General features: G+C 49.1%; 1 protein-coding gene across 3 annotated transcripts in view; it reads right to left on the bottom strand.

Moving 5' to 3' along the window:
- The window catches only part of PRKCB (protein kinase C beta), a 308559-nt gene that overhangs the window by 122698 nt on the left and 160014 nt on the right, over nucleotides 1–25847 (bottom strand). For all 3 annotated transcript variants that reach the window (XM_087417140.1, XM_087417139.1, XM_087417138.1), the window contains exons 4-5: nucleotides 24279–24390; nucleotides 21321–21449 (exon numbers count right to left, since the gene is read on the bottom strand). In XM_087417140.1, the coding sequence (XP_087273266.1) occupies nucleotides 21321–21449; nucleotides 24279–24390 (241 nt within the window). The remainder of the gene's footprint in view (nucleotides 1–21320; nucleotides 21450–24278; nucleotides 24391–25847) is intronic.

The following is a 25847-nucleotide window of genomic DNA, read 5'->3' as shown; positions in this document are numbered from 1 at the left end:
GACAACTAAGGGGTAACCAGAACATGTAGTGCCCAAGGGGGAACAATCCAGGCTGAGGAAAGAGCAAGTGCAGGAAGGAAGGGAAAATACTTGGTGAAGTGGAGAGGCGGCCATCACGGCAAGCAGATGAAGAGAGAAGATGGGGTTGGCGAGAGGGAACCAGACCCTGCCGGCTCTCAGAGCGGGGGTGCGGGGTCTGGATTGCAGCCGAAAGCTCTGAGAAGACCTGAGAGTAGTTTAAGCAGGGGAGTGACACGGCCTGATTTACATTTCAGCACGCTCCCTCCAGCTGGGTGTGAGGAGTGGATTTCACAGGGCGGAAGCCGTGGAAGCTTCTATTCATCTTTCAAAGTGTGAAGCAGACAAAGCACTGAGCTGAGTCCTGGCAGGGGGTTAGTTCTCCTCCTCGTCCAGAACTGTCCAGAACTAACTCCGTTGTCTTTGACTCTGTGAAGCCTTTCCCAGCCCCACTGGTTGGAATGCTCTCTCCTCGGCGGGCCCCACCCACAGCACTTCCCTCCAAGCTGGTTATCGCTTCACCCACGCGCCCTCTTAGAGCGTGTTCTCTCCTCCTCTCCCTCTCCTGCAGGCTGTGAAAAACCCTGCGTGTGAAGGGTCACGCTCATTCATGGAGCCCTCACGGCATCTGGCAAGTGGCCTCCCACACAGGGGAGACTCCAGAACAACTGAGAGAATGAATGAATGAGTGAATGAAGTCTAAAAGGGAATATCCTTGTGTTCCCCAGGAATGCTGTGCATTAAGAGCGTAGTTTTAGAATCAGTCACATCTATATATATTTTTCCTTTTTTTTTTTTGTGAGGAAGATCAGCCCCGAGCTAACATCCATGCCAATCCTCCTCTTTTCGCTGAGGAAGACCAGCCCTGAGCTAACATCTATTGCCAATCCTCCTCCTTTTTTTTTTTCCTTTTTCTCCCCAAAGCCCCAGTAGATAGTCGTATGTCATAGTTGCACATCCTTCTAGTTGCTGTACGTGGGACGCGGTCTCAGCATGGCCTGACAAGCAGTCGGTTGGTGCGCACCCGGGATCCGAACCCGGGCCGCCAGTAGCGGAGCGCACGCACTTAACCACTAAGGCACAGGGCTGGCCCCAGTCACATCTATAGTTTAATTCATGCCCTACCGCTCACTCTCTGTGGGACTTTGGGCAAGTCAATTCACCTCTCTGAGCCACGTTTTCATTTTCTGTAAAATCAGAATAACAGGAGGTATGGGAGAGGTATTATCTCATAGGGTTGTCACGAGAGCCTAATGAGACTAACGAAGCACCAGTGTCCCTCCTCCTTCCCCAAAGGGTCCAAAACGGACCTGCGACTATACAATACTTGCTGACAACGTTCTGTCTTCTTGGTTAGATTTTTGTTTTCAACAGACATCTGTTGGTGACCACAGACACCATTACAACCACCACGCCCCCTCCATTTTATCTGCTCTAAACACTTGGGAAAGGACACTTGAATGTGCTCACGGCTGAGGGCTGGGTCTGTCCCCTGTCAATGTGCCACGGGCCCAAGACACACGGATAGCAAGGCCACAGAAACAGGCCTTTCCCATTAACTTTCAGACCCCAAGCCCCAATCAACAACCCCCTCCCTGGAGATCTGGCGGGCAGCACCCCTGCTGAAGAAGTCTGGAGACAAAACATTTCAAGCCCAGGATCTGCCTCCCCATCCTCCCTGTCGAGGGGAACCTGTAGCCCACAAGCCCCTGAGCTGTCTCTTGAGCTAATGACGGGCAGAGACAGCAGTTAGCCCAGGTCAGTCTGACGCCAGGATCAAGCAGGACCATATGGGGCGAGGGAAGAAAGCCGTGTATCTGCTACAAGGCTGAAGGGAAGCATACTCATCCCTCGGCTGAAACCACTGTTTCAATTCCTAAATGCCCAATTTGCCACAGCGGCCGAGGACCTGGGCTTCAGATTCAAACAGATCTGGGATCAAACTTCAGTTCTGCCACTTACTAGCCAAATGACCTTCGGCAAGTCGGTTAACCTCCCTGAGACTCAGTTTCCCCATCCGTAAATGGGGATTAAATGTATTAATACAGGTAAAGGGTTCAGCACTGCGCCTGGCACTTAGGAGGCCCTTGTTTTCGTGCATTTTACGTTTACAGAGAGGGAGAGACTTTAATGACTTTGTCGAGGGAACTGCACCATACACGCCCCTGCAAAAGAAGGAGAAATAAGCAGAAAGACGCCATGGAGCATCCTTTGCGTCTGCTGCCTCTTCATGAATATGTGCACGTGTATTCCATAATTTCTTGAAGTTTCATTCACTTTTCTTTCTTCAATTCAAAGGCCACTTGGATTGGGATTTCTCAAGCTACAGGCAAAGACAGTTGAGTCAGTTAGAAGAAGAAATAGGGGCTGGCCCTATTTGGGGTGCGCGTGCTCCGCTGTGGCGGCTTGGGGTTCACTGGTTCGGATCCCGGGCGGGCACCGATGCACCGCTTGGCAAGCCATGCTGTGCCGGCGTCCCATATAAAGTGGAGGAAGATGGGCACGGATGTTAGCCCAGGGCCAATCTTCCTCAGCATAAAAAGAGGAGGATTGGCAGATGTTAGCTCAGGGCTGATCTCCTCACACACACACACACACACACGCACACACACACACACAAAGAAGAAATAAAATCAGAGGATCATTGATCCTCAACTCGGGGGGCAGGCTCTTAGCTCTTATTCCCAGTCCCTGTGGAGACCCACTCTCTGAGCCGAGGCAGGCACTCAGCGAGGACCACAGAGCCGGCGTGAGAGCCCAAATCCAGCCATCCGTGGCTGCCTCACGCAGCTCCGAGGGGGAGGAGGAAGAGACAATAGCAGTCAGTTACCCCCCATTTCCCTTCCTTCCCTGCACTTCTCAGAGCCCAGCAGGCAGCTGATGATAACTCAGTGGCTTCTGACAGCCCATGGAAAGCTCACTGTCTCTCCAGCTTCCAATCACCAGGTGTCTGAAGGGGTTGCAGGAGCAGTCAGCTTCTGCCCTCATTAAGAGCCCTTGTTGGTGGGCAGAAAAGATGATTGTCAAAGGAACTGTCAGGTTCATCAGCCAACTGATGAGGAGGGGGACAGAAGCCCCCGGAGCTCTGACCTCCACACGCACACCAAAGTGGGTCCCTCATTTGCATCTCATTTGTATTGCATACTTAACGGGACTCCAGCTTACACTTGGAGAAATCATTCTGTCACAAGCTGCAAAGAGGCTCTGCCACTGTGTTTGCGCAAATGATCCTGTCGGGGGTGGGGGTTCCACAAAGCAAGTCTGCCCTCCGGGAAAACAAGACCTCAGTCAGACCACAGTGAGGCGGACAGATGTGGACCACACTATTCTGGGATGGATGACCAACTAAATAAAGCCCTGCTTACATCATGCACAAGGCCAGACAGAGGGAAAATTCCAAATGTTTTCAAGAGGCTATGTTAGAATGATTCGGGCTAATTGCATGCAAGTCTTGTACTATGAATGTCAAGCTGCATCAGCATCACGCAAATGAGCTGTCAGCGGCTTGGTCCGAGTTCCTGCAGAAAGGAACCTTTCCCCTCTCTCAGAATAGTTCCTGTTTTGTTTGACTGATATACGCACATCCCTCCTTGGCAAAGGTTTTCCATTTTATTGTCCAAAAGCCACAGGTTCCCCCAGTATCCCTGAAGGATTACAGCATTGACTCTCAGTATAACGTGGGTGCTAAAATCTCTATCTTAAGGCAGACTCGGACTCAAATCCCGGCTCTGGCACTTATTAGCTGTGTGACCTTAGCCAAGTCACTCAACCTTTCTGAATTTCAGTTCCCTCCTCTATAGCATGGGGACAATATCAGTATCTACCTCATAGGGATTAAATGATATAATGTATGTAAAAGTGCTTGGTACAATGCCTGGTACCTCTTACAAAATAGAAAGTCAAGAGATATTGCCTGTAGTTGAGGAAACAAGAAATGGAGTTGTAAATATATAACTTAAAGGAACTATTAGAACTACAAGAGCCACAATAATGGATTCCCATTCCTCTGACCTCCTCTCCTGCTCCCCTCCCCTTGGCTCACTCCATACAGATACAGCCTCCTTGCTGTTTCCTCAAGCATGCTGGGCATGCTCAGGCCACAGGGCCTTTGCACTAGCTGTTCCTCTGCCTGGAATGCTCTTCTGCAGCTGCATGGAATGCTCCGTCCTTCATCTCCTTCAAAAATCTTCACTCAAATGTCCCCATCTCGGTGACTCCTTGCCACCATATCTAAATTTGCAAGTCCTGTCCCCTTCCCCATACTTCCCATGTTCCTTTTCTGTTTTATTTTTCTCCCTAGCACTTACCCTCTGACATATTGTATATTTTACCTATTCACCTACTTCATTTTCCGTCTCCCACCCTACAACAGAGGTCTGCAAACTATACCCACAGGCCAAATCCAGCCTGCTGCCTGTTTTTGTAAATAGAGTTTTATTAGAAAACAGCCACACCCATTTGTTTACATCCTGTCGGTGGCCGCTGTCATGCTACAATGGCAGAGTTGAGTGGTTGTGACAGCGACCATACGGCTCCAAAGTCTATCTGGTCCTTAACAGGAAAAGCCGTGGAGCCCTGCACTGTAATATAAGCTCCAGGAGGGCAGGACTTTGTCTTGCTCTCTGACAAATTCCCGTGACCGGGCCAAGGCCTGACACCTACAAGATGCTCCACAATAATACTGTTTTGCCAAATGAGGGAACTATAAATGGCGGCACACCTGTGCTGCAGGTATGCGGGGCAGGGGAACCAGAGGGATGGTGTCAGAGAGTAAATCCTGCTCAGGAAGTCAGAGCCCTGAAGCAGTGAAATGAAATCGTGACAGAGCAGGTCTTTAAAACAGAGTTAAAGAATCAGAAGAAGTAAAAATGGCATCCTCTAGGCAGTAGCTCTCAGAGCCGGTCCCCTGGAACAACGATCCACCAGCAGTCCCCGGGGAACTGGCTAGAAATTCAAATTCTCAGCCGCACCCCAGACCTACTGAATCAGAAACCAGGGGATGGACCCTGTCTAGGTGATTCTGGTGCACACTCAGGTTTGAGAAGCACCACGCTAAAGAGCGGAACTGGGGTTGGGACAGGGGACGCTGCTTTCCATCATAAGCTCTTCAATGCACATTGGGTTTTTTAACTCTATACCTATACCAGTTTGATAATATAATTAAATAAAAATAGTTTCAAATGTATTAATTGTAGCTTTCTACTTTCTATATTTCTGATGCTTCAACATCTGGGGCCTTGCTGACCTGGGAGAGACTGTCCTCCCCAGGGTGAGCCAGTTCCTAGAGATAGTAGATGACGACTCTGTGCACACTTTTCATGCATAAACCAACCAATCCAGAGCCCACACCCCAACTCCCTCCTCTATCAGGCTCTCCCACTCTGGGCCACTCTTCCCCTGCCCTCATCACCCCAGGGACAGGGACCAGACAACCAGGGACACCACTGTGCCCTGAGCCCACTGAAATGATTCAAACCAGCCAATCCTACACCTGCTCACCTGCCTCACTCCTTCCTTCCCATGGAATCCACAAGAAAGGCTCTTGCCCACGTTTTCCCCTTGCTCCTTCTGCCTCCTGACCAGCCCTGGTGCTGCCCAGTGGGGCCCTGTGTGGCATGACACAGCATAACGTGCCCCCTCCTCTGGGGAACTGTGACTAACAAACTGTCCTTTCAATGGCGGTCATCTCCTGACCCGTTGGCCTCACCACGCATGAATAATAATAAGACCTACATTCTAATACAAAAAAAAAAAAGATGGGGGAGGGGTGGGGGAGGTGGCAAATCTAATACAAAGAACAGTGTCAGGGAAGTGACATCCAGAAGACACTGGCACAAGAGCAAGAGGACATAACAAGCTCTCAACAGGGCCCTAGAGCAAAGGGCCACATCCGGGGAGAAGAAATGCATCCGGCCCAACCTTGAGTCTGAAGAAAACCCAAAAGGCTGTACGAAGATGTGGGAAACAGGCCAGCAGCCCCCGGTGTAACAGATGGAAGAGGTTAAGCCCAGACAAATCAACGGGGTGATGTGGCCGGCCTCACCCCAAACCCCCCAAAAAGAGCAATGTCACCTCAGGATGCAGAAAGAGAATTATGTTGTCCAGAACAGTGTTCCGACCGTGGGTCATGGCACATTTGTCAGTGGTCAGCGAAATCAATTGAGAGCCAAGACCACTTTTCTTAAAGGGTTTCTTAAAGGAGCGAGAACAGAACAGGATGAGGCTGCAGAAGAGAAGATGCTATATCCAAGTGCACAGCTAGCACAAGTAGAGGTATTATTTCCTGACAGTTTGATTTCAGTTGTGAGTGTGCATGTGTGTGTGCCTGTGTGCATGTGTGTGTGTGTGATATGTACAACATATTTCCCATAGTGAGCTGCACTCAGGCAAGTTTGAAAACCCCTGATCTAGAACGAGGAAGGTGACGATCCATCTCTTCTCTGCCCAACCTGGAGGATTCTCTCAGCCGGGGCATCATGCTTGATGAGGAAGCTACTCCAACTGGAGAGCTGTCTGCGGAGGGGGAGTTCTGGGTCTGTGCTGGTGAAGGGACACTTAGCTGAATCACATGGTGTTCAAAGCTGTGGGCTGTGGGTTAGGGATTAGACAGCAAATGGCTGAGGGAGTTGGGGCAGCTTCACCTGGGAACTGAAAGATTCTGAGGCAGCTAGAACTGTCTCCAAATACGTAAAAGGCTGTCGACATGCCTGTACTGGCTAACCCACGGGATGCAACTAGTAGAGCTTCATGAAGTTAATTAACATCCGCTGTGGCAGCTCAACGGGCCTAGCTCCTTGGATTCCCTACCAACTGCACCCTGTGCGCCTGCACCATTGCTCTCCCTCTCATCTTCTGCCTCGCCCTTCCCGACCTTCCCATCTCCAGCTCCTCCGAGCCTGTGTAAGGTCTGATTCTCCAGTAAACCCCTTGCTCCACGGTCCACACAGTGGCCTGATTCCCTGAATGATACAGGGCCTTGCAAGGCCCAGCATCCATGACGCTAGGTGGGAAGCTGGTTCTGCCACGACGACCTGCCCTTCCCCCGTGCTCAAACCGCTTCGTATCCTGATGTTTCCCAGTGTAACCTGAACACCCCGCGAGCATCTTTTTATTTTTAAGTGAGAATGTGTTCTCAAGATACTGCTGTGAACTTTATCCTATCCTCTCCCTCTCACCTTCTGGATGCCTCAATTCCACCAGCTCAAGCTGCCCCAGAGCACTCAGGAGGCAGGAGGGGCTAGTGATTAGGAGGACAGGCCCCGGAATCAGCCCAGGTTTGAAGCCTGGATCTGCCACTTCATAACCGTGCAACTTTAAAGGAGTTACTTATCCTCTGCAAGCTGCAGCTTCTTTACCTGGACAATGGGGGTAAGACTTCAGAAGCTCAAGACGAGCATTACAGGAGATGGTGCCCTGAAAGCACCCGACGTACAGGAAGTGCTTGGCAAATGTTGGCCAAATATATCACTGGAACAGTGTGTCTTGAAGTGACATGCTCACAAACCAGATCCCTTGATACATCAGCTGGGCAGATCCCCCCTCGGGCCACTTTAGGTAGAGTGGTTTGGCCACCATGGGCAGTCCCTCACTTCCTCCTAAAAGTGTTGTGATCCAGGATCTGCCATGCCAAGGAGGGAAATAACAAGAGAAAAAACAACAGCTGACATTTATCAGGGGTGCCTCTGACCAAGGCTCTCTCTGCCTGCTCATTATAGGCAGGGACTCCGAGAAGACGGACTTCTCTCTCAAGAAACCAAGTCCTGACATGGCCTCTTTGGGAGGACATAAACAGGAAACTCCAATTTCAGCAAATCTGGCAGAAGTCAGCCAGGAAACTCAGAAAGGATTGGGTAAATCATGCCAAGTAGAATAACAGCAAATACATACGGCATCCCTCGTACATCCCAGGTGGTGTTCTAAATGCTTTACATATACCATTGAGAGAACTCAACGATGATAAGAGGTGAGTGCCTTCACTACCCCCATCTTGTCCTCCTGAGCTACCCAGGTATTCCCTACCTTCCAAGCAGGAAGGGTGGCAGCATCAAAGAACCCAGCCCCTGGCCCCACTGCAGTGAGTTTTAGAAAGAAGACCTTCTCCATCTGTCCACCTCTCACAACCTGGGAATTCAGCCAGCCTCTTGGGCAGGTCTTGGACAATGAAGTCTGCCTTTCTGCAAAAAGACGGGCCGACTTGAAGAAGTGGCCTCATCTTCAGCCTCGCAGTGCAGCAAATATTGGCTCCCACACCCCCAAAGGAGAAAAATGGGCAAGCGGGGAGGGTTGGGAAAACGGAGGCTATGAAGCCAAATCTCTATCAGCACAAGGCAGCCGGTCCTGCACCACTGTTGCCTCGTCTGTAGAACGGGAAGGACTGCACTCACGGCGGAGGTTGTGCTTGCAGAGTTCCTAGCACCAGCTGGCACAAAGGAAGTATTCTAGAAAAGGGAGCTGCTGCCAATGTTACCCACCATCACCACCCCATCAATGCGAGATAGAGGCAGCATAGATGGCGTTCCAGAGCATAATGCTCTAGAACCAACACTCATGCTCAAGTCCCAGCTCCAACTCTTCCTAATCATGTGACTTGGGCGAGTTAGTGAACCTCTCTCTCTGTGCCTCAGTTTCCTCATCTGTGAAATGGAGATAATAGCAGTAACTGTCTCACAGGGTTGTTGATAGGATTACATGAGATGACTAGGACAGTGCTTAGCCCAGGGCCTGGCACTCATCATCAACAAGTGTGCTTGCTGTTCCTGTCCTGGTTGGTAGCAGTAGTCAAGAACCCCAGGCAGACGGAGAGGCCACTCGAGAGCTGGAACCGCATCTCACACGGCACTTTCTGCCCCATGGGTCCAGCACAGCGCCTGGGTCACGGTGCACGCACTGTAATGTCAGCCATTGGACCTCCTTTCTCCCCCCCCTTCTATTTTAGACCCATGCTGCATCCTCCAGGGAGCAACCTGGGATGTCTCCAACCCATACAGCTTTCTCCCTCATCTAAACTCCAATCATATGAAAGATCTGGACCCCGTGATACTGAGGCAACAGGCTAGAGATGAGCAGGTCTTCTCCACGACCTTGATGCTAAACTCTTCCTGACTTGTGCCCTAAAGGAATAGCCAACGTTGACCCACATCCTACCTCTCTCCCCCTGGAATGCTGGGCATGTCTCTAATACTTTCATAGCCTTCAACCATATCTTTCCAGCGTATGCCCTGATGTGTTGGAATCTGACAGATGGACCCTGGATGCAAATGCTCCCTCCTCCACGTGCTGACTGCATGACCAGAGGCAGGGGCTTAGGTTCTTTAAAAGTTCAATTTCCTCCTTTGTCAAATGAGGAAAATAAAATGACCATCCTCACATGGTGGTTGTGGGGACTGAACACAGTGACCTTGTGTGGTGCTCCTCAAATACTCCTAGGATCTAAATCCCCCTGCACTTAGAAAGAAACCCAAACTCCTAGAGGCTCACAGGCCTACCAGGCCCCCATTCACCCTGCAGCCTCATCCCCCTGCCCCATCACTAGGCTCCAGCCACACCACTTTCTGTCAGTCCCTGCAACGCACAAGCCCACCTCCTCCTTCCTCAGGGCCTTTGCCTGTGCTGTTCCCTCTGCCTGGCATGCTCTTCCCTGGATTTTCAGCGAGCTGGCTTCCTCCTGCTCATCAGTCAGGTCTCAACTCAAGGCCATCATCTCTGCCGATGACCCACAGGTCATCCTCAATCACATCACTCTGCTTTATTTTATTTTCTGTGTGGCCTTTATCACTATCTGAAGGTATTTTGTTTGCTTGGTTCATTTCCCGTGACTAGAAAGAACACTGGGGCCACAAGAGCAGGCGCTTGTCTCTCTTGTCCACGACGCTGAGCAGTGCCCAGCACACAGGAGGCACCCAATGAATATTTGTTGAAGAAGTGGGGGAGCCAGGATTCGAACCCAGGCCTGATCCCTAAGCCGTTGCTCAAGCCCTGTGATCACAGACTACACTGGCCTATAATTAGTATAGACCTGCAATGAGTCAATGAGAAAAGCAGGCTGGGGCTAGCGACTGGAAAGTGAGGTGTGCCTTCTCCCCTGGGTGGCAGGAGACAAGGGCATGGCAAAGAAGAAAGGCTCTGGCTCATTTTACATGAACGGCATGCATGAGGCCTATTCCAGTGTACGTGGGTGGGTTCAGGCCACCAACATAAATGGATCCTGGCCCCTCAAGTACTCACACCAACCCTTCATGCCTGCTGAAACGCCATGGCCGAGGTGGGGCTGGATGCACGCAGCATCCCAGGCAGTCCACCCGTGCCGCCCGCACAGGAGCAGAGCACAGGGAAAGCCTGCCACCTAGTGGACGAGATACATCTTCCTGTTTCATTGCGATTGTCTGCAGCAAGCAAAGGGTTACAGAATTTTAAAGTGCATACAACCCGGGGATTTTGCTGGAATGCAGATTCTGATTCAGCCAGTCCGGATGGAACCTGCGATTCTGCATTTCTAACCAGCTCCCAGGTGACGCTGATGCTGCTGGGCCACAGACCACACTTACAGCAGCCAGGGCCTAACTTTCTGAAGCGTGAACACCACCACCTGAAACGGGGAGGCCACACACTGGGAAACAGAATTGGAAGGCACCAGAGTATTTGAAGTTTTTTAAGCCAAAGAAGTTTGACCTGGAGGCAGGGTGGGATGGGAGGGTTGTAGTGTGGGCTGCCCGGTAAGGGGCAGAAGGAAGAGGACACGCTTCCTGGCACAGCAGGAAGGGTGACGCAGGTGACTAGGGCTGCACGAAGGCATCCAATGGCAAACACCACAGGAGTCAGAGATCAGGCCCAGCTCACAGGATGGATGCTACACAAGACACACGCTAGCGACTGTGAAAACACCCCTCCAGGGCCTGGGCCCTGCTCTGCCCAAGCTGGGAACCACCCACCAGTCCTCAAAGCCACAAACTCCCTGTCACTGGCATCAGTCACTTAATTTCACTGCTTAGTTTTTTCTATTTAAAGATTTTTCTGGTTTTATTTTATTTTTCAAAAATTACAAAAGTGGTACGTGTTTATTGCAACCAAAGAAACAATTCCTAAGACATAAACAGAGGTGATACCAACCCCCTCCCAGCCCCAGTCTCGCTCCATTCCCACTTTCTCAAATGTTTACAGCCTGGTTTATACCCTTCCACACCTTGCTTCCCACCCTTATAAAACTACACAAACATAACTTCACACGGAGGAAGTGTCTGCTGCAGCTGCTTATTTCTTCGAAATGAGATCATACTAAATATATTTTTATGCAACCTAATTCTCTCACTTAATAATACGTCAAAGATGTTCGTCCAGATCAGGGGTTGGCAAATGCTTTCAGTAAAGGCCAGAGAGTAAAAATTTTAGGCTTTGCAGACCGTACAGGCTCTGCCACAACTACTCAAGGAACTCACCATCGTATCCCCAAAGCAGCCACAGTCAATTTGTAAATGACTGGGTGTGGCTGTGTTCCAATAAAACTTTATTTACAAAAACAGGCAGAGGGCCAGATTGGGCCCACAGGCTACAGTCTGTCAACCCCTGCTCCAGGTCAATAGCTGTAGCTCTAACCCACTGGTATTTTGTTCTGTTTTTCATAATTTAGAATTTTTATTATTTAAACTTTTAAAATGATAAAAGTATAATATATATATAGAAAAGTGTACAGATCATAATTGCACAGTTTGATGAATTCTCACAAAGTGAATACATCTGTGTAACTAGTTCCCATGTCAAGAAACAGAACGTGACCAGCTCCACAGAAGTCCCACATGCCCCTTTTAATTCACTGTTTTCAACAACTGCATAATATCCCATAAAATGGATATACGCTAATTAGGCTGATTCCAATTCTTTGCCACCGCAAACAAAACATCAATAAACATGCTTGTCCTGGACTTTATTTCCTTGCATGCTGGCATTTTATTTATTTATTTACTTATTTACTTAGTGAGGAAGATTATCCCTGAGCTAATCTCTGTTGCCAATCCTCCTCTTTTTCCTGAGGAAGACTGGCCCTGAGCTGACATCCGTGCCCATCTTCCTCTATTTTATACGTGGGATGTCTGCCGCAGCATGGCTTGATAAGCGGTGCATAGGTCTGCGCCCGGGGTTCCAAACTCACAAACCCCAGGCCACCAAAGTGGAGCACGCAAACTTCACCACTATGCCACTGGGCCAGCCCCTGGTGTTTTATTTTGATAGGTCAGATTCCCAAAAGGGAAATGTGAGAGTCAAAATGTACATATGTATACATATTTTAATAGATATTGCCGGACCAGTTCCCCCAGGTGCTAATAAGCTGCAGCCCTGCAGTCCTGGCAGTGCCCCCTTCGATGCAAGTCAGCAGGCATTTAGGAACAACGACTGTGCACCTGGCACATCCCGAGGTCTGGGGGCCTTGGGCAGTGGTCTGGGCTTCATAATTTTCATGAGACTTAATCATTCAGGGAAGAAGAGAAGGAACATTGAGTAGAAAGACTTCAGCTCCCTCCACCTCCTCAAGTCAACGCCATCTCCTTCCGTGCCCAGGACACCCACCTACCACCTCACAAGCCGAAAGGCTTCAAGGGAAGGGTGGGCCGGGGATCCTTTCCCCAGCCTCATGGGTGTTCAGACAACCATCTATAATGCACTGAGAAAGATGGTTAGAGTTCCATAGATGGAGATGTGATTTAACTCAATTTCTTCATCACAAAAACACTGGGGAAAAGCAAAATAACGTGGGTTTCTTGCTGAGGTTTGTTTTAAGGGAATTTACTCTCCAATGAGTACACAACGAAGTGTTTTCAACAAACCTATTTTACTGCATTATAATTTCTCAAAAAAAAAAATCCAACTCTTACATATGATGTAGGCTAAGAGATCTCAGGTACTATGGCGCCCCAGCTCCCAGAGCTCACGGGTGTAGGTGGGTGTGTGGGGGCATGCATGTCTGCACACACAGGGCATTTCTCTGAGGATGGAGTTCACAGCTTTCACAAGATCCTCTATGGCAACTGTGACATCAAAAAAGAGGATTAACTCGATAGGGGTTGGGTTACACAGTAGTATGCATTGGTCAAAACGTGTACACTTATGATGTGTGCATTTCACTGGATGTAAATTTTACCTCAAAAGTAAAAAAAAAAAACTGTAAATAAGTTTTGAATTCTTGTTGATGTGCATTCTGAGGTGTTTAAGTGGAACTGGATTGATGTTTTCAATTCACTTTGAAACGGGTCAAAAATAAGACAGATTGATGGATGGAGAGTGAGATGGATGGAGAGTGAGATGGACGGACGTGCGATTAAGCAAGTGTAGTAAATGTCAACGGCAGGATCTAGGTGGTGGATAGACGGTTGTTCACTGTAAAATTCCTTCAACTTGGCTGTATGTTGGACATTTTTCATAATAAAGTATTGGGGGGAAAATACTAGTCAGTAATGTATGAGGGAAATCCACAAGAACTGGGTCCTATCCCCCATCCATGATGTGTGACCTTGAGAAGTTACTTCCTTTCTCTGGGCCTCAGTGACCCAGCTGCTTATGGGGGGGGAGGGGAGCTAACTGTTCTCTGCGACACCTTCCATTATGGACAATGACAGCGCTGCAGTTTTACTTTGTGCAAGATCTGGGCATCTCTTGAAAGAGATCCTTTGGGGAGGAATGGCTTTGAAGGCAGAGACTGTCCCCTAGTGGGCCCCGGTGGCCTAGTTTATGATCATTCCATATACCTGCAGTCGATGCATGGCTGGATAATATCTAGAGCTATTAATCCATCTGGATTTTTCTTTACTATATTTCCCTTTTCCTCCCCTCTTATCTTTCCCTTCAAAGCAGAGAGCCAGCTCAGGGAAGTATGCGGCAGAGCAAAAAGCAGAAATAGGCTTCAGGTCATTCTGGCTCTGTGTTCCAAACTCCCAAACCTCAGAGGTTTTAAAGAGGAAATCACGTTAAAGAAGGGACACAGACTCTGTGTGGACACAGAGTATCTGAAAAAAACTCGAAGGGCAGTGAATTTTAACCCGGCAAGAAGGAGATTCTCCATGGCTAATAAAAGGAAGAAAGACAAGGAAAGATTCCAAGTGTCCCAGGGAATTAGCAAGACCCCAGGTTGTGACATTCATCTTGTCTTGTCCCCTGCTGTATCCCAAGGGTCTAGAAAATGCTTGACAAACAGTGGAAACTCAATAAATATTGTTGAACGAATAAGAGACTGACTGGGAGAACGAGTGAATAGATTCTAGAGGAGCTTATATCCAGGACAGAGGGAAGGGAAGCCATACTCAACAGCTACTAGTCTCCCACATTCCTCCCATTTCCGGTCTCCATGCTTCTGCACCACATTCCCTCTGCCTGGAAGGCAGCATCACAGTAAGACTGTGGGCCGTGGAGCCAGACTGCTCAAATCTGAGACCCACCACTTACTGTGTGACTCCTGGAAAGTTATTTAACTGGCTCTGTGCCTCAGTTTCCTCACATGTAAAATGGGGATAATACTAATACCTATGACAGATGATTGTTGTGAAGATTAATGGGTTGATCTGTGTAAAGCACCCGGCATGTACTAAGTACTCAATAAACACAGCTAGTATTATTTTTTTTATTTACCCTGACACAAAGCTTCTTCCATCCAGTAACTCCTATACATCTTACAGACTCAACTCAGCCATGGCTTCCTTCTGGAAGCTTCCGGTGCCCCTCTGGGTGCTCCCAGGGTATCATCACACTACTTGCCATGCTGCGATATAATTATCTATGTCTATCTCTCCCACTAGGCTGTGAGCTCCCTGAGGGCAGAGACTAGATCTCATTTGTCATTGGATCCAACCTGGTACTCAGGCCCTTCCTGAATGAATGAATGAATGAATGAACACCAATGCTTACTGAGCTCATCTCACCTTCCTCACACTGTATACACATAATCACTTCAAACTTCCCCCACCTCCCACCTCGGCCATGAGGTACAGCATACCCATGAGGTACAGGCCTGTCCTCTGCTCTTCCGGTCTTGTCCCGCCATATTGGTTTTAGAAGGAAGATATCCAAGTGGACTATCCAGGTGAAGGCCCCTTGTAGGTTTTCCTGTACTCTTTCCCCCTTGTCAGAGTCCCCATGATGGCAAAACCTTCTCTACCTTAAAACAGTTCTTTACATAACAAGGGGGGCTTCTGTGAGCCTTTAACATCAGTTTCCTTTCTCCTAAGAGTGCTTTTAAAACCTCTTTTGACATCTAGCATATAGATAGATGTGATCCTCAACCTTCCCCAATAGCCTGTCAAGAATTTATAACTCTTTGGTGCTCTTTGTCTTTTGACATATGGAAGTCAGATCTTAGGAAGGATTTAAATACCACAATATTGGGAGTACCTAAGTCTTTCTGGGAGATGCTTCACTCTAAAAAGGTTTGGTACAGAACAATACAATGGTAAGAACACTGAATGGGAGTCCCAACCCCAAATTTTTTTTAAATTGCTCCTTCTGATTTTTTCAAGAAGAGCTCAGCCCCAACTTTTGTGAGATATAATTATGGATATGGTTAAGGATTTGCAGGTGGCTGTAGTGTGGAAGGTAATGTAAATAATGGGATGTCAGTTATTAGGTTAATAGGGAGATACTGAATTGAAAGAGGGTCATATATATATGTACATATATGTATATATGTATATATATATGTATATGTATATATGTACATATATATATGTATATATGTACATATATATATATGTATATATGTATATATGTATATACGGACATGGGCTTCATAAACTCCCCAGGAGTGTTTCACAACTTGGATCTGGGCTTCTGACATTGCATTGCCTGCTCCCATGACACCACCGGGCATCATGATGTCCAGATGGTTTCCTGCGATTCCACAAGTCCCACTGCTCTGTGTCTTTGCTATGTTATCCATGGAGCAAGGGTGGTCATGGCTCCAAAGGGTGGGTCCCAGTCCCGGTAATACTTGCTGTTGACCTTGGACCTGCTCCTTAAGATTTTCTGTGTGGTCTCCTTCCTATAAGAATAATCATGTGAAATGGATTATCCGCTGAACTTCAGCTCCTGACTTCAGAAGGCACTGATCTGGGGATTATCTGTGAAGTCCCGGTATCTATCAGGATCCTCTAGTGGTATCTCATTCACACATATGTCCATTGATTCCACAAATATTTAGTGATGTTCGTCATACCAGGTCCTGGGGAAAGAGTGGTGAGCCAAAGCACACACGGTCCTGATCTCATGGAGCTTAAAGCCCAGTGGGAGATGCAGACACTAATCAACTCCAACATTAAAGCACAACTAACACAAGGTAAAAGTTCAGGATACCCTGAGCATCTACTATAAGGACAGGTCAGGGGAAGCTTCCTTGCTGGAAACATGAGCTGAAACCTAGAGGAAGAGGAACAGTGAACTGCTGGAAGAAGCCAAGAAGGTGAAGACAAACATTCCAGACTGTGAGAGCAGAATACGCAGATGTCCTAGGGCAGGGGGCTGCCTAGAGAGGACGAAGGCTTCAAAGAAAAGAGGAGAAGACAGAGAATAGAGAATGAAATCATTGTGTAAGATTAGTCTGACTTAAGGGCAGTGAGAACCATTGATGGATTTTTTAAAGGAGGAGGCTGATCAGATTTCCGTTTTGATCTTGACCTGTAAGAACCTTGATAGCAGATATAAAGCTTGGATTTCAGTAGTCAAGGGAGATGTGGAAACCTTCTGATCTTTCAGAAGCACCTGTAGCCTGGTGGCCTCTGGAGATGCTGGGATTTCCAAAGAGCACATGACCTTGAGAGCAACGGGCAGAGCATCCTGGGCTGGTGGGTGGAAAGTCCTAACATTGAATGTGCTCTAGGGTCTGGATGAAGTGAGACGATTCAACAAACTCCACACACCACTTCCGGCCTGGCACTGCAGGGAAGGGCCCTACTCAATCTTTAGCTCTCTCCTCTCTGATCTGTCTGGCTGAGATCAAGGAGGAGGGGCCTGGAGTCTCAACTGTGAAACTGTAAGGATGCTTGGGAGATCAGAGGGACACCCAGGTGTCCTGGGCTCTGCCCAACTCCCCCCACTCCGGCCAATGCTGCCATCCCCCGGCTGCTGTGAGGGTTGGCTGGTAAGGACTCACAGTTGCCCCCATGTCCAGAGAATTGCCCTCAGCCACACAGAAGGCACCTAGCCTGGGAGGTTACACCACCCTCCCACCTCCAACCCCACAGGCCTGCAGCAAAGACTGTCTTAGTTAGCTCTGGCTGCTATAACAAAATACCACAGACTGGGTGGCTTAACCCACAGACATTTATTTCTCACAGTTTTAGAGGCTGGGAAGTCCAATATCAAGGTGTGGGCCAACTCAGTTCCTGGGGAGAGCCCTCTTCCTGGCTTTACAGACAGCCGCCTTCTGCTGTGCCCTCACATGGCAGAGAGAGAAATCTCTTTCTCTTCTCCTTCTTCTAAAGCCACTAATCCCATCATGAGAGCCCCACCATTATGACTTCATCTAACCCTAATTACCTCCAAAGGCTCCATCTCCAAATACCATTTCATCAGTGGTTAGGGCTTCAACAAACAAATTTGGTGGGGGGACACAATTCAGTCCACAGCACTGACTGACCCTGATAGAACAGCTCACTTGCCTCAAGGAGGGACTGACTCTGCTGAGATGCATGGTCCAGAACTCCATGGGATCAGGCTAGAGCTAGTCTTCAACAGAGACCATACTCTCTCTTAGCTTTTCTCTGCTCTGTCCTCTCTCCTCGTCTCCCGTGAGCAGCCCCAATAAATCACTTGAACAAAAATCTCCATCTTGGCTCTGTTTTTAGAGAACCTCAGTCAAAGCATGTTATTCTACCATCAATCAATCAACAAGTCCATGCCAAGTACTGACTGTGCCCAGCACGGTGAAGGGGCAACAGCAGGGCACAGGGGCCTGCAGTCAGGAGGCCCAGGTGCCCATCCCTGCTCTGCATGCGACACCAGGCAAGTTGTTCAGCCTCATTGAGTCTTAGTTTCCCCTTCGGTCTGGTGGCAACAACACTACCTCCACTGGATGGCCCAATATCAAAGCACTTGGAAAACCACAGTGTTATTAAAATGCTGCCAGCTATTTAATTAGTGCTATCAGAACCCACAGCAGGCAGATATTCTGCCTTGAACTTTAAGGGAGCCCCAACTTTCCTCCCTCCCCCCTTGTCATGGTTGAATTGTGTCCCCCAAAAAGATATGTTCAAGTCCTAACCCCAGTACCTGTGAATGTGACCTTGTTTGGAAATAAAGTCTTTGCATATGTAATCAAGTTAAGATGAGGTCCTACTAGATCAGGGTGGCCCTAATCCAATGACTGGTGTCCTTATAAGAAGAGGAAATTTGGATAGAGAGACACACGGGGAAGAATGCCACGTGATGATGGAGGCAGAGGTTGCAGTGATGCATCTACAAGCCAAGGGACACTGAAGATTGATGGCAACTACCAGAAACTAAGAGAGAGGCATGGAAAAGACTCTCCCATAGAGCCCTCCCGAGGGAACCAACCCTGCTGACACTTTGATTCCAGACTTCTAGCCTCCAGAACTGTGACAGAATAAATATTTGTTGTTTTAAGCCATCGAGTTTGTGGTACTTCGTTACAGCAGCTTTAAGAAACAAATACACCCCCGATTCATAGGCATGTCCTGGGACTGCCTGAAAATCATCAGCTTGTGATCAAGATATGTGTGGCGGATCAGAACGTGCCGTCCCAAAATGTGTTTCTTTCACTTGATTATTTTTAAGCACAAAAGAATCTGAAAGAAACTTTGACCTGTCCCTAGGACAGGGCATAATCTTAGATAACTCTGGGTATTGGTAGACTGGGAGGATCCTTGAGAAGCCCATTTTTTATCAAAGTTCTGTCTCTCGTGTCACACTGTCTATAGAGGGCCCAGCAAACATTTGTTTATCAAACATTTGCATTTCCATCTCCATGTAAATTCCCTTCCTCCCCTTTGAAGTCCTAAACCACTGCCCCCAACATCCACCTTTGTCTTTAGCAGAAGACGGTATTTAAGGTGGTGACTTTGGCAATTTTGGCGAGTTACTCAGTTTTCCTGGGTTTCTCCCACATACACATGTTGTTAAACTTTGATTTTCTCCTGTTATTCTGTCTCATGTCAATTTAATTCTTAGGCCAGACAGAAGGACCCAGAGGGTAGAGAAATAGTTCTTCTTCCCCTACATATGCCAGAGTATATCTATGATTAGGGGGAAGACTTTGACCTTGAATTTGAAGAGATGTTGAATTGTACCACATGGAACAAAGACTCCTCAAGAACTGCACATAAGAAGCAACTTTGCTAAACCACAAAGGGAATAAATAAGGTGGGGCGGGGGGCGGGGGAGGGGTGAGTGCAGGGAACTTAACTAAAAAGTAACCTGGTATATCATACTCAATAGTCGATCAGACCTAGGTGATGAAGTGTGTGACTCTCTAAGCCTGTTTCCTGATGGGTAGATGATAATCCTACTTAACTCATTCGAGTTGATGAAAAAACTTAAACACGATACTGCCTATAAGTGCTTTACACAGTGACCGATACATTAAAAAACTCAAATGTTAGCTATTATTTTGTTATTATTACTAATGATGTGAGTTCTTACAAGCATAACTTCTCTGAGCCTTAGTATCTTCATAAAACAAGCATAATAAATATTTCACAAAGTTGTTGTGAGGATTGAAGGAGATAATACATAAGGGGTTTTTTTATGGAGATATAATTGACACCTAACTTTGTGTAACTTGAAGGTGTACAACGTGTTGATTTGATACACTTGTATATTGCAATATGATTACCACAGTAGTGTTAGCTAACACCTCTATCACGTCACATAATTCTCTTTTTTTTTTTTATGGTAGGAACAATGGACCCACCTGGAGGGCATTATGCTTAGTAAGGTTTTGAGCACTCTGCATCCAATGGGTTCTATAAATGTTGGCTTCCCCCAGTAACATTATCCAAGTCAGTGTAGTTTCTAGAGAGTGACAGTAGAGGGCAGCAGGGTCTCATTTTTGCCCCTCCAGTCCCAGGACTCAGTCAGTGGGAAAACCCAGCTTCTCTTGAACCTGTGACTGCAGGCTTCTCCCCAGGGTCCCTCAAGCATTCCGCTGGGAACAAGTCAGCCGCTTGCTTTCCTTTTAGAGGAAAAAGCAATTCAATGGAATGCACATTTCCTAAGAGCTCACTAGGTGTCATGAACCCTAGTTTAAAACAGAGATTATATTTTATCGGGATATTTTTCAACCTTTATATGGCGTAGATGAGGCCCCTCCCAGTAAAGGGCTCAGCCCATGAGAGCTGCAGAACCATTCCAGGGCCTCAGACACAGACCAGGTTCTGCAAAATCAATCCCTTCTATGATCAATTTTCTAAGTTACCAAATCATAAAACCTTGCTTATATTAATTGGTTATAAAGTCCAAGCGGTTTATTCACAAGGCTTTGGGAGAGAATTCCTTCAAAGTTTTAGTCCATTCGGGTCCAGCTGTGTTGGTTTTACATAGCTTTATGGCTGAGTATTCATCAGCCCAGCGCAGCCAGACTGCCCTTGTGCTTGAGTTTTGTATGTCAGAGCCAGGTGTTTCTTGAATGCTCTGATGCATGAGCCACAGACACCACCACGCTCCTTTCTAGCCCCCTAGGCCCACTGCTCCTCTCCAGCAGGCTGTATTATCCCTCTTTCTTATTATTATGAAATATTTCAGAAGTGCAAAAAGTATAGAGAATAATATCACAGGGATCAGCACAGCCACCGTCAGGTTTAAGAAAGAAACATTTCAAACACGAGGAAAGCCCCCAGGGATGCACACCACATCCCTCCTGCTCCCCAAGATGTAACACTCTCCCAAATTTGGTGTTTATAATCAAGACTCTTTTTCCCACTGGAAAAGTTTGGGAAAGGACCAAGCATCCCTTCTCTGCTATCTTAATAAAGTAAATAGAACTGCACACTCCAAAGACAGGGAGCGAAAGAGTGGTAAAGGGACGCGGAGAGAAGGGGACTGGGGAAACGTGAGGAAGTCAGAGGTCCAGGCGCCTCGTCTCTGAGCTCCAGGGAGCCGGAGGTGCTCACAGCGGAGCTCTGCGGGCGGACACTTTCTAAGGATGCCCGCAGCGGGGAAGGCCTGTAATAGGGGCGCAGCGGGCAGTGTCACGCCGCCTCCCTCCTCACCCCTGCGGCCGCCCATCCCTCCTCCAGCCTCCCCGCCCCTAACACAGGGGTAGAGCAAGGTCTGGACCCAGCTGGAGCCAGAGCGGGAGCCCCAGCGCCACCTACCGACAACGATGAGGACTTCCCTCTCGATGTGGGCCTGGATGTAGATGCGCCCGCGGCGCTCCGTGTGGTCCGTGCCGCAGAGGCTGGGGACGTTCATCACGCAGCGCTTGTGGACGTTCATCATGCAGGCTGCGAGGGCAGAGAGGGCGCGGCTCAGGCGGGCCCAGGCTGGTGCCCAGGGCATCTGCCCCCACCCGGGACTGGCTGGGTCCCTCCTGCTCCCCTCCTTCCCTCCAAGGCTGGCCGTGACCAGCCTGCCCTGCCCGAGTCTCATCAGAGGGGCTTCTCCAACTCTTCCCCCAGGCCCTGATGAACAGAGGAGGTGGAACCCGTCCTCCCTCCCGGAAGGCTAAGGGTGCACTCCGCACATCCGCAGTGGCTCTGAAGCCAGATCACCAACTTCAATGCCACGGGCCGCAGGTAACACAAGTGAGGAAAGATGTGGGAGTGGTGGGACGTGGCCAACTCGAGAACACAGCAGCCCCCACACAGGCACAGCCGTGCCACCTGCGCACCCAAAGTTCCCAAGGCTGCCCATTTTTCAAGATACACAGGAATCCCTATTCGTATGTGACCTCTCCCGAGTTTTAAACATTAACAGCTAATAGGCTGGGTTCCCTGGAAAAAGAGTCTGAAACAAGAGTTTCAGGCAGGTTTATGGTAAGTGCTCTGGGGAGGAAGGAGCTGGCCACACAGAGCCACCCAGGCTGAAGGTAAGGGGAGGCGGGAGCTCTGATGACCTTTCAGAGTTGTCCCAAATTGAGACAAGAGGGCCAGGCCTTTGCAGACCTGCATCAGCCAGTCTTTGGCCATGAACCACCCCTGGGAGGGGCATCACCTTGGGGGAGATCCCAAGGGCAATTCCCAACGAGGGGTACAGCTATGAACCCACAGTGGCTGGCAAGCAGGGCAGGGTCGTGAAAAGGATCTGAGGAGCCCCATAGTATCCACCACAACTATTTACAAGAAAAAACTTTAGACCAGGGTAAGACAAATGAAATACGTCTGCAAACTGAATCTGATCGATTGACGTCTCATGTGTTCTATGATAAATATATGCTCCCTTCGCACACTCCTCCTAGTATATCTGTGTTTGTCCCAGTGGATGGTTGATTTCCCCGAAGTCTTCTAGAACAATGGCTGCTCCAAGAAGGTGCGCCAGGAATCCAGTGTTCTCTCGGGGGAACCTCTTTCCAGTTCGAGAAATCAGGGGGAGAGGCTGAACCATGGGCAGGGAATGCTGAGGGGGCCCCTTCTCAGTACCCCCAAGCTCTAGGAGGCAGCAGGCAAATTATAAAACGGAAAATGAGTTGTGGAGCGAAAAGGATGGCGGGAGAGGAAGGGAGAGCCCCCTGGGAGCTGAATATCCAATTTCAGGGCCCCCGCGTCAGCCCAAGCTCCCTCCCACCCACCCCTGTTCCTGGGGCAGGGCCATCATTACCACATTCCAGGCCCCCGTGTGCTAAGAGGAATCCATGTCCTATAGGCAGAAGGCATCATCGTCACTCCCTCTCCCTGCCTGTGTCATGTGTCTACCTGGGGGACCCCACCCACCACATGTGTCTCTGTGGCTCTTGCCCTGTTTCTGTGTCTGTCTGTCTGTCTATCTCTCGGCACCTACATCGGTCTACGTCTCTTTCCTTGTCTCTGCTCTTTGTTTCAGTGTGTGCTCGCTGCCTCGGCTGCATCTGTTTCACTCTCCGCGCCTGCGTCATGACTCTGTCTCTCCCCATCTCTCTCTGTGTCTCTCCATGTGTGCGCTTCTCTCTGTCTCTGGTCTCTCTCCATCTCTGTATCTCTGCGTAAGCCTGTGTGAGTGCATCTCTCTCTGTGTCACTTCCAATCATTCTGTCTGTTGGTCTGTCCATCTGTCCCTCCTCTTGCCTCAGTCTCTCTCTCTAGCTGAGCCCCTTTATAGATCTCACCCCCACTACTCCTGACACCTATGTACGTGTGTGTCGTCCATCCCCCTGCATCTGTCTCTGTCTGTGCTTGAGTGTGTCTCTCTCTCACTCTCTTCCACCCCATCCACACTCACACTCCTCTCTGTCTCTCTCTGCCCCCTGTGAGTTTCTCCCTCTGTCCTCTGGGCTCAGGACGCCTGTGACAGGGACAGTCGGGCCTCGTGACTGGTCAGCCTGCTGCAGGCCAACAAGCCTCTGGGAGCCACCAGCACACTGACCCCCGTCCCTTTGCAGCTGCAGCTCTCGAAGCCTGCTCGCTTCCCTGACCCACAGGCCATTCAGTCCTTCACTAGATAAAGAGGAGTCCTGCCTCCACCTGCCTTCCTCCCACCCCAGCCTGGCTACAGAATCACACTCTCTTTCCTCCTCTAGCATAAACCTGTGGGTGCTACAGGGAGGTAGATCTTCTCTATGCAAAGAATGCATGAGGCCCGCACATCAGTGTTGGAAACAGCTGTGTGCATGGCTGCAGGAGTGGCCCCGATTTGTCCATGCCTCCCCGTATCCACACCCAGGGACTGTCCCCTCCCACACTGACTGGGGACCTTGCTGTGTGACCTGCTTTGATCAATGGGACTTGCCCTCTTGAAGTACTTGGGACCCTGCAACCTCTGTGTGAGCAAGCCCAGGCTAACCTGCTCAGGATGAAAGACACGTGGCCCTGCCATTCCCATCACTCAGATGCCAGCCGTCCTTCCGGACGTGGGTGAGGCCGTCCAAGGCCAGACCCAGCCCCCAGCCAACCCGCTAACCCACCATACATGCTTGAGTAAGTCCAGCTCAGAGCCAAAGGACTGCCTTGCAGAATCTTGAGCTAAATAAATGGTTATTGGTTTAAGCCACTACATTTTGGGATGAGAGGATCGTTACTCAGCAACAGACAACTGGTACACCAGCGCCCCCAGGCCTTGGGAGAATGTGTTGCAGACTTGGACCCCAAACCACCAGGCAGCAGCCCAGTCGGCAGAGGCTGTCAGAGAGCAAGTGTACTTACTGTCACATTTCATCCCCTGGTGGATGAGTCCGTACAGCAGTGACCCACAGTGGTCACAAAACGTGGGGCTGGAGTATGTGTGGATCTTGAACTTGTGTTTGCTCCGGGGGTCCTAAGGCCAAGAGAAACAAACAAAAGAGGCCAGCGTCAGTGCACTGACTGAGTACCCCCAGAGAACTCACCGGGAACTGAACTTGGCCCCCAGCGTTCATCATAGCTGTTGGGACCATCACCAGAGCCCTGGGCCCAGACAGGGTGCTTGATGCATGAATGAATGAATGAATGAATGACTGCGACAGCTGACGGCTCCCATTCCAGCCCCAGCACACTCATGGGTGCCTGCAAGTCCTCCATCTGAGAACCCAACCTCCTGACTCCTGCCTGCAGCAAGGACTCCAGAGACACAAAACCAAGTAACAGGGGGCCAGCCCGGTGGCGCAGGCGGTTAAGTGCACGCACTCCGCTGCGGCAGCCCGGGGTTCACAGGTTCGGATCCTGGGCGCGCACCAATGCACCGCTTGGCAAGCCATGCTGTGGCGGCGTCCCATATAAAGTGGAGGAAGATGGGTACAAATGTTAGCGCAGGGCCAGTCTTCCTCAGTAAAAAAAGAGGAGGATTGGCAGATGTTAGCACAGGGCTGATTCTCCTCACAAAAAAAAAAAAACAACAAGTGACAGACACATCAGTTAAATAGGTCCCCTTTCTCCTATTTCTGCCCCCTTTATCCTCTGAGCCAGCTTCCGGAGTAATCTAAAACCAAGTTTGGGCATGAAACCTGCCCACTTAGAGGTCATTTGCTAGTACCACATCGCCTCCAGAACAGAGTTCAAAGTCCAGTGAATAGTCCATAGATTGTGGCAGAGACTGCCAGTTTTCCACCAATATCCATTCTTCCCTTTAATAACAGAATCCTTGAGTTTTAGCAAAAAGCATGGCTGCCCAATTAGAGACCACATTTCCCAGCCTCCCTTGCAGCTTAGTCTGGCCATGTGACTGAGTTCTGGCCAATGGGACGTGTGTGTATCAGGGCCATTCCCTTAAAAGGAATGTGTACAAGCCTCCCTGGCCCCTTTCCCCCTTCCCACTGGCTAGAAGGTGGTGAGAACTGGAAGCAACCACCTTGGACCCAAACTTGGAGCCATGTGTCGAAAGGATAAAACCACCCCACCAGCCTTGGACTTTGTCCCTTTGCACAGACACCTGAGAGAAAACCTACCTTCTGTCTTGTTTAAGTCACTATATTTGGGGGGCTATTTGTTACAGCAGCTTACACGGTACCCTAACTAACAAACATGCCCTTCCTAACCTGGCAGTGTAGTGCAGTGATTAAAGGTAGACTTGGGAGCATGAACTGCCTGGGTTCTTAGCTGTATGACTTTGAGCAAGTTACTTCATCTCTTTGTGCTTCAGTGTCCTTGTCTGTAAAGTGGAGATAATGATAGTGCTCTAAGCTTATAGGACCATTCGGAAGAATACATGAATTAACCTATGTGGAGATCTTAGAACCACAGGGCACATCGTAAGCAGTATAAGCTCTTCCGTTATTATTACTACACACCCAGGTCATC

This window comes from Ceratotherium simum, chromosome 26, assembly GCF_057802395.1.
Source record: "Ceratotherium simum simum isolate JZ-2026a chromosome 26, ASM5780239v1, whole genome shotgun sequence".
Classification (NCBI taxonomy): Eukaryota; Metazoa; Chordata; class Mammalia; order Perissodactyla; family Rhinocerotidae; genus Ceratotherium; species Ceratotherium simum.
The sequence above is the reverse complement of the archived record's forward strand: the minus strand, read 5'-3'. Positions and strand labels throughout refer to the sequence as shown.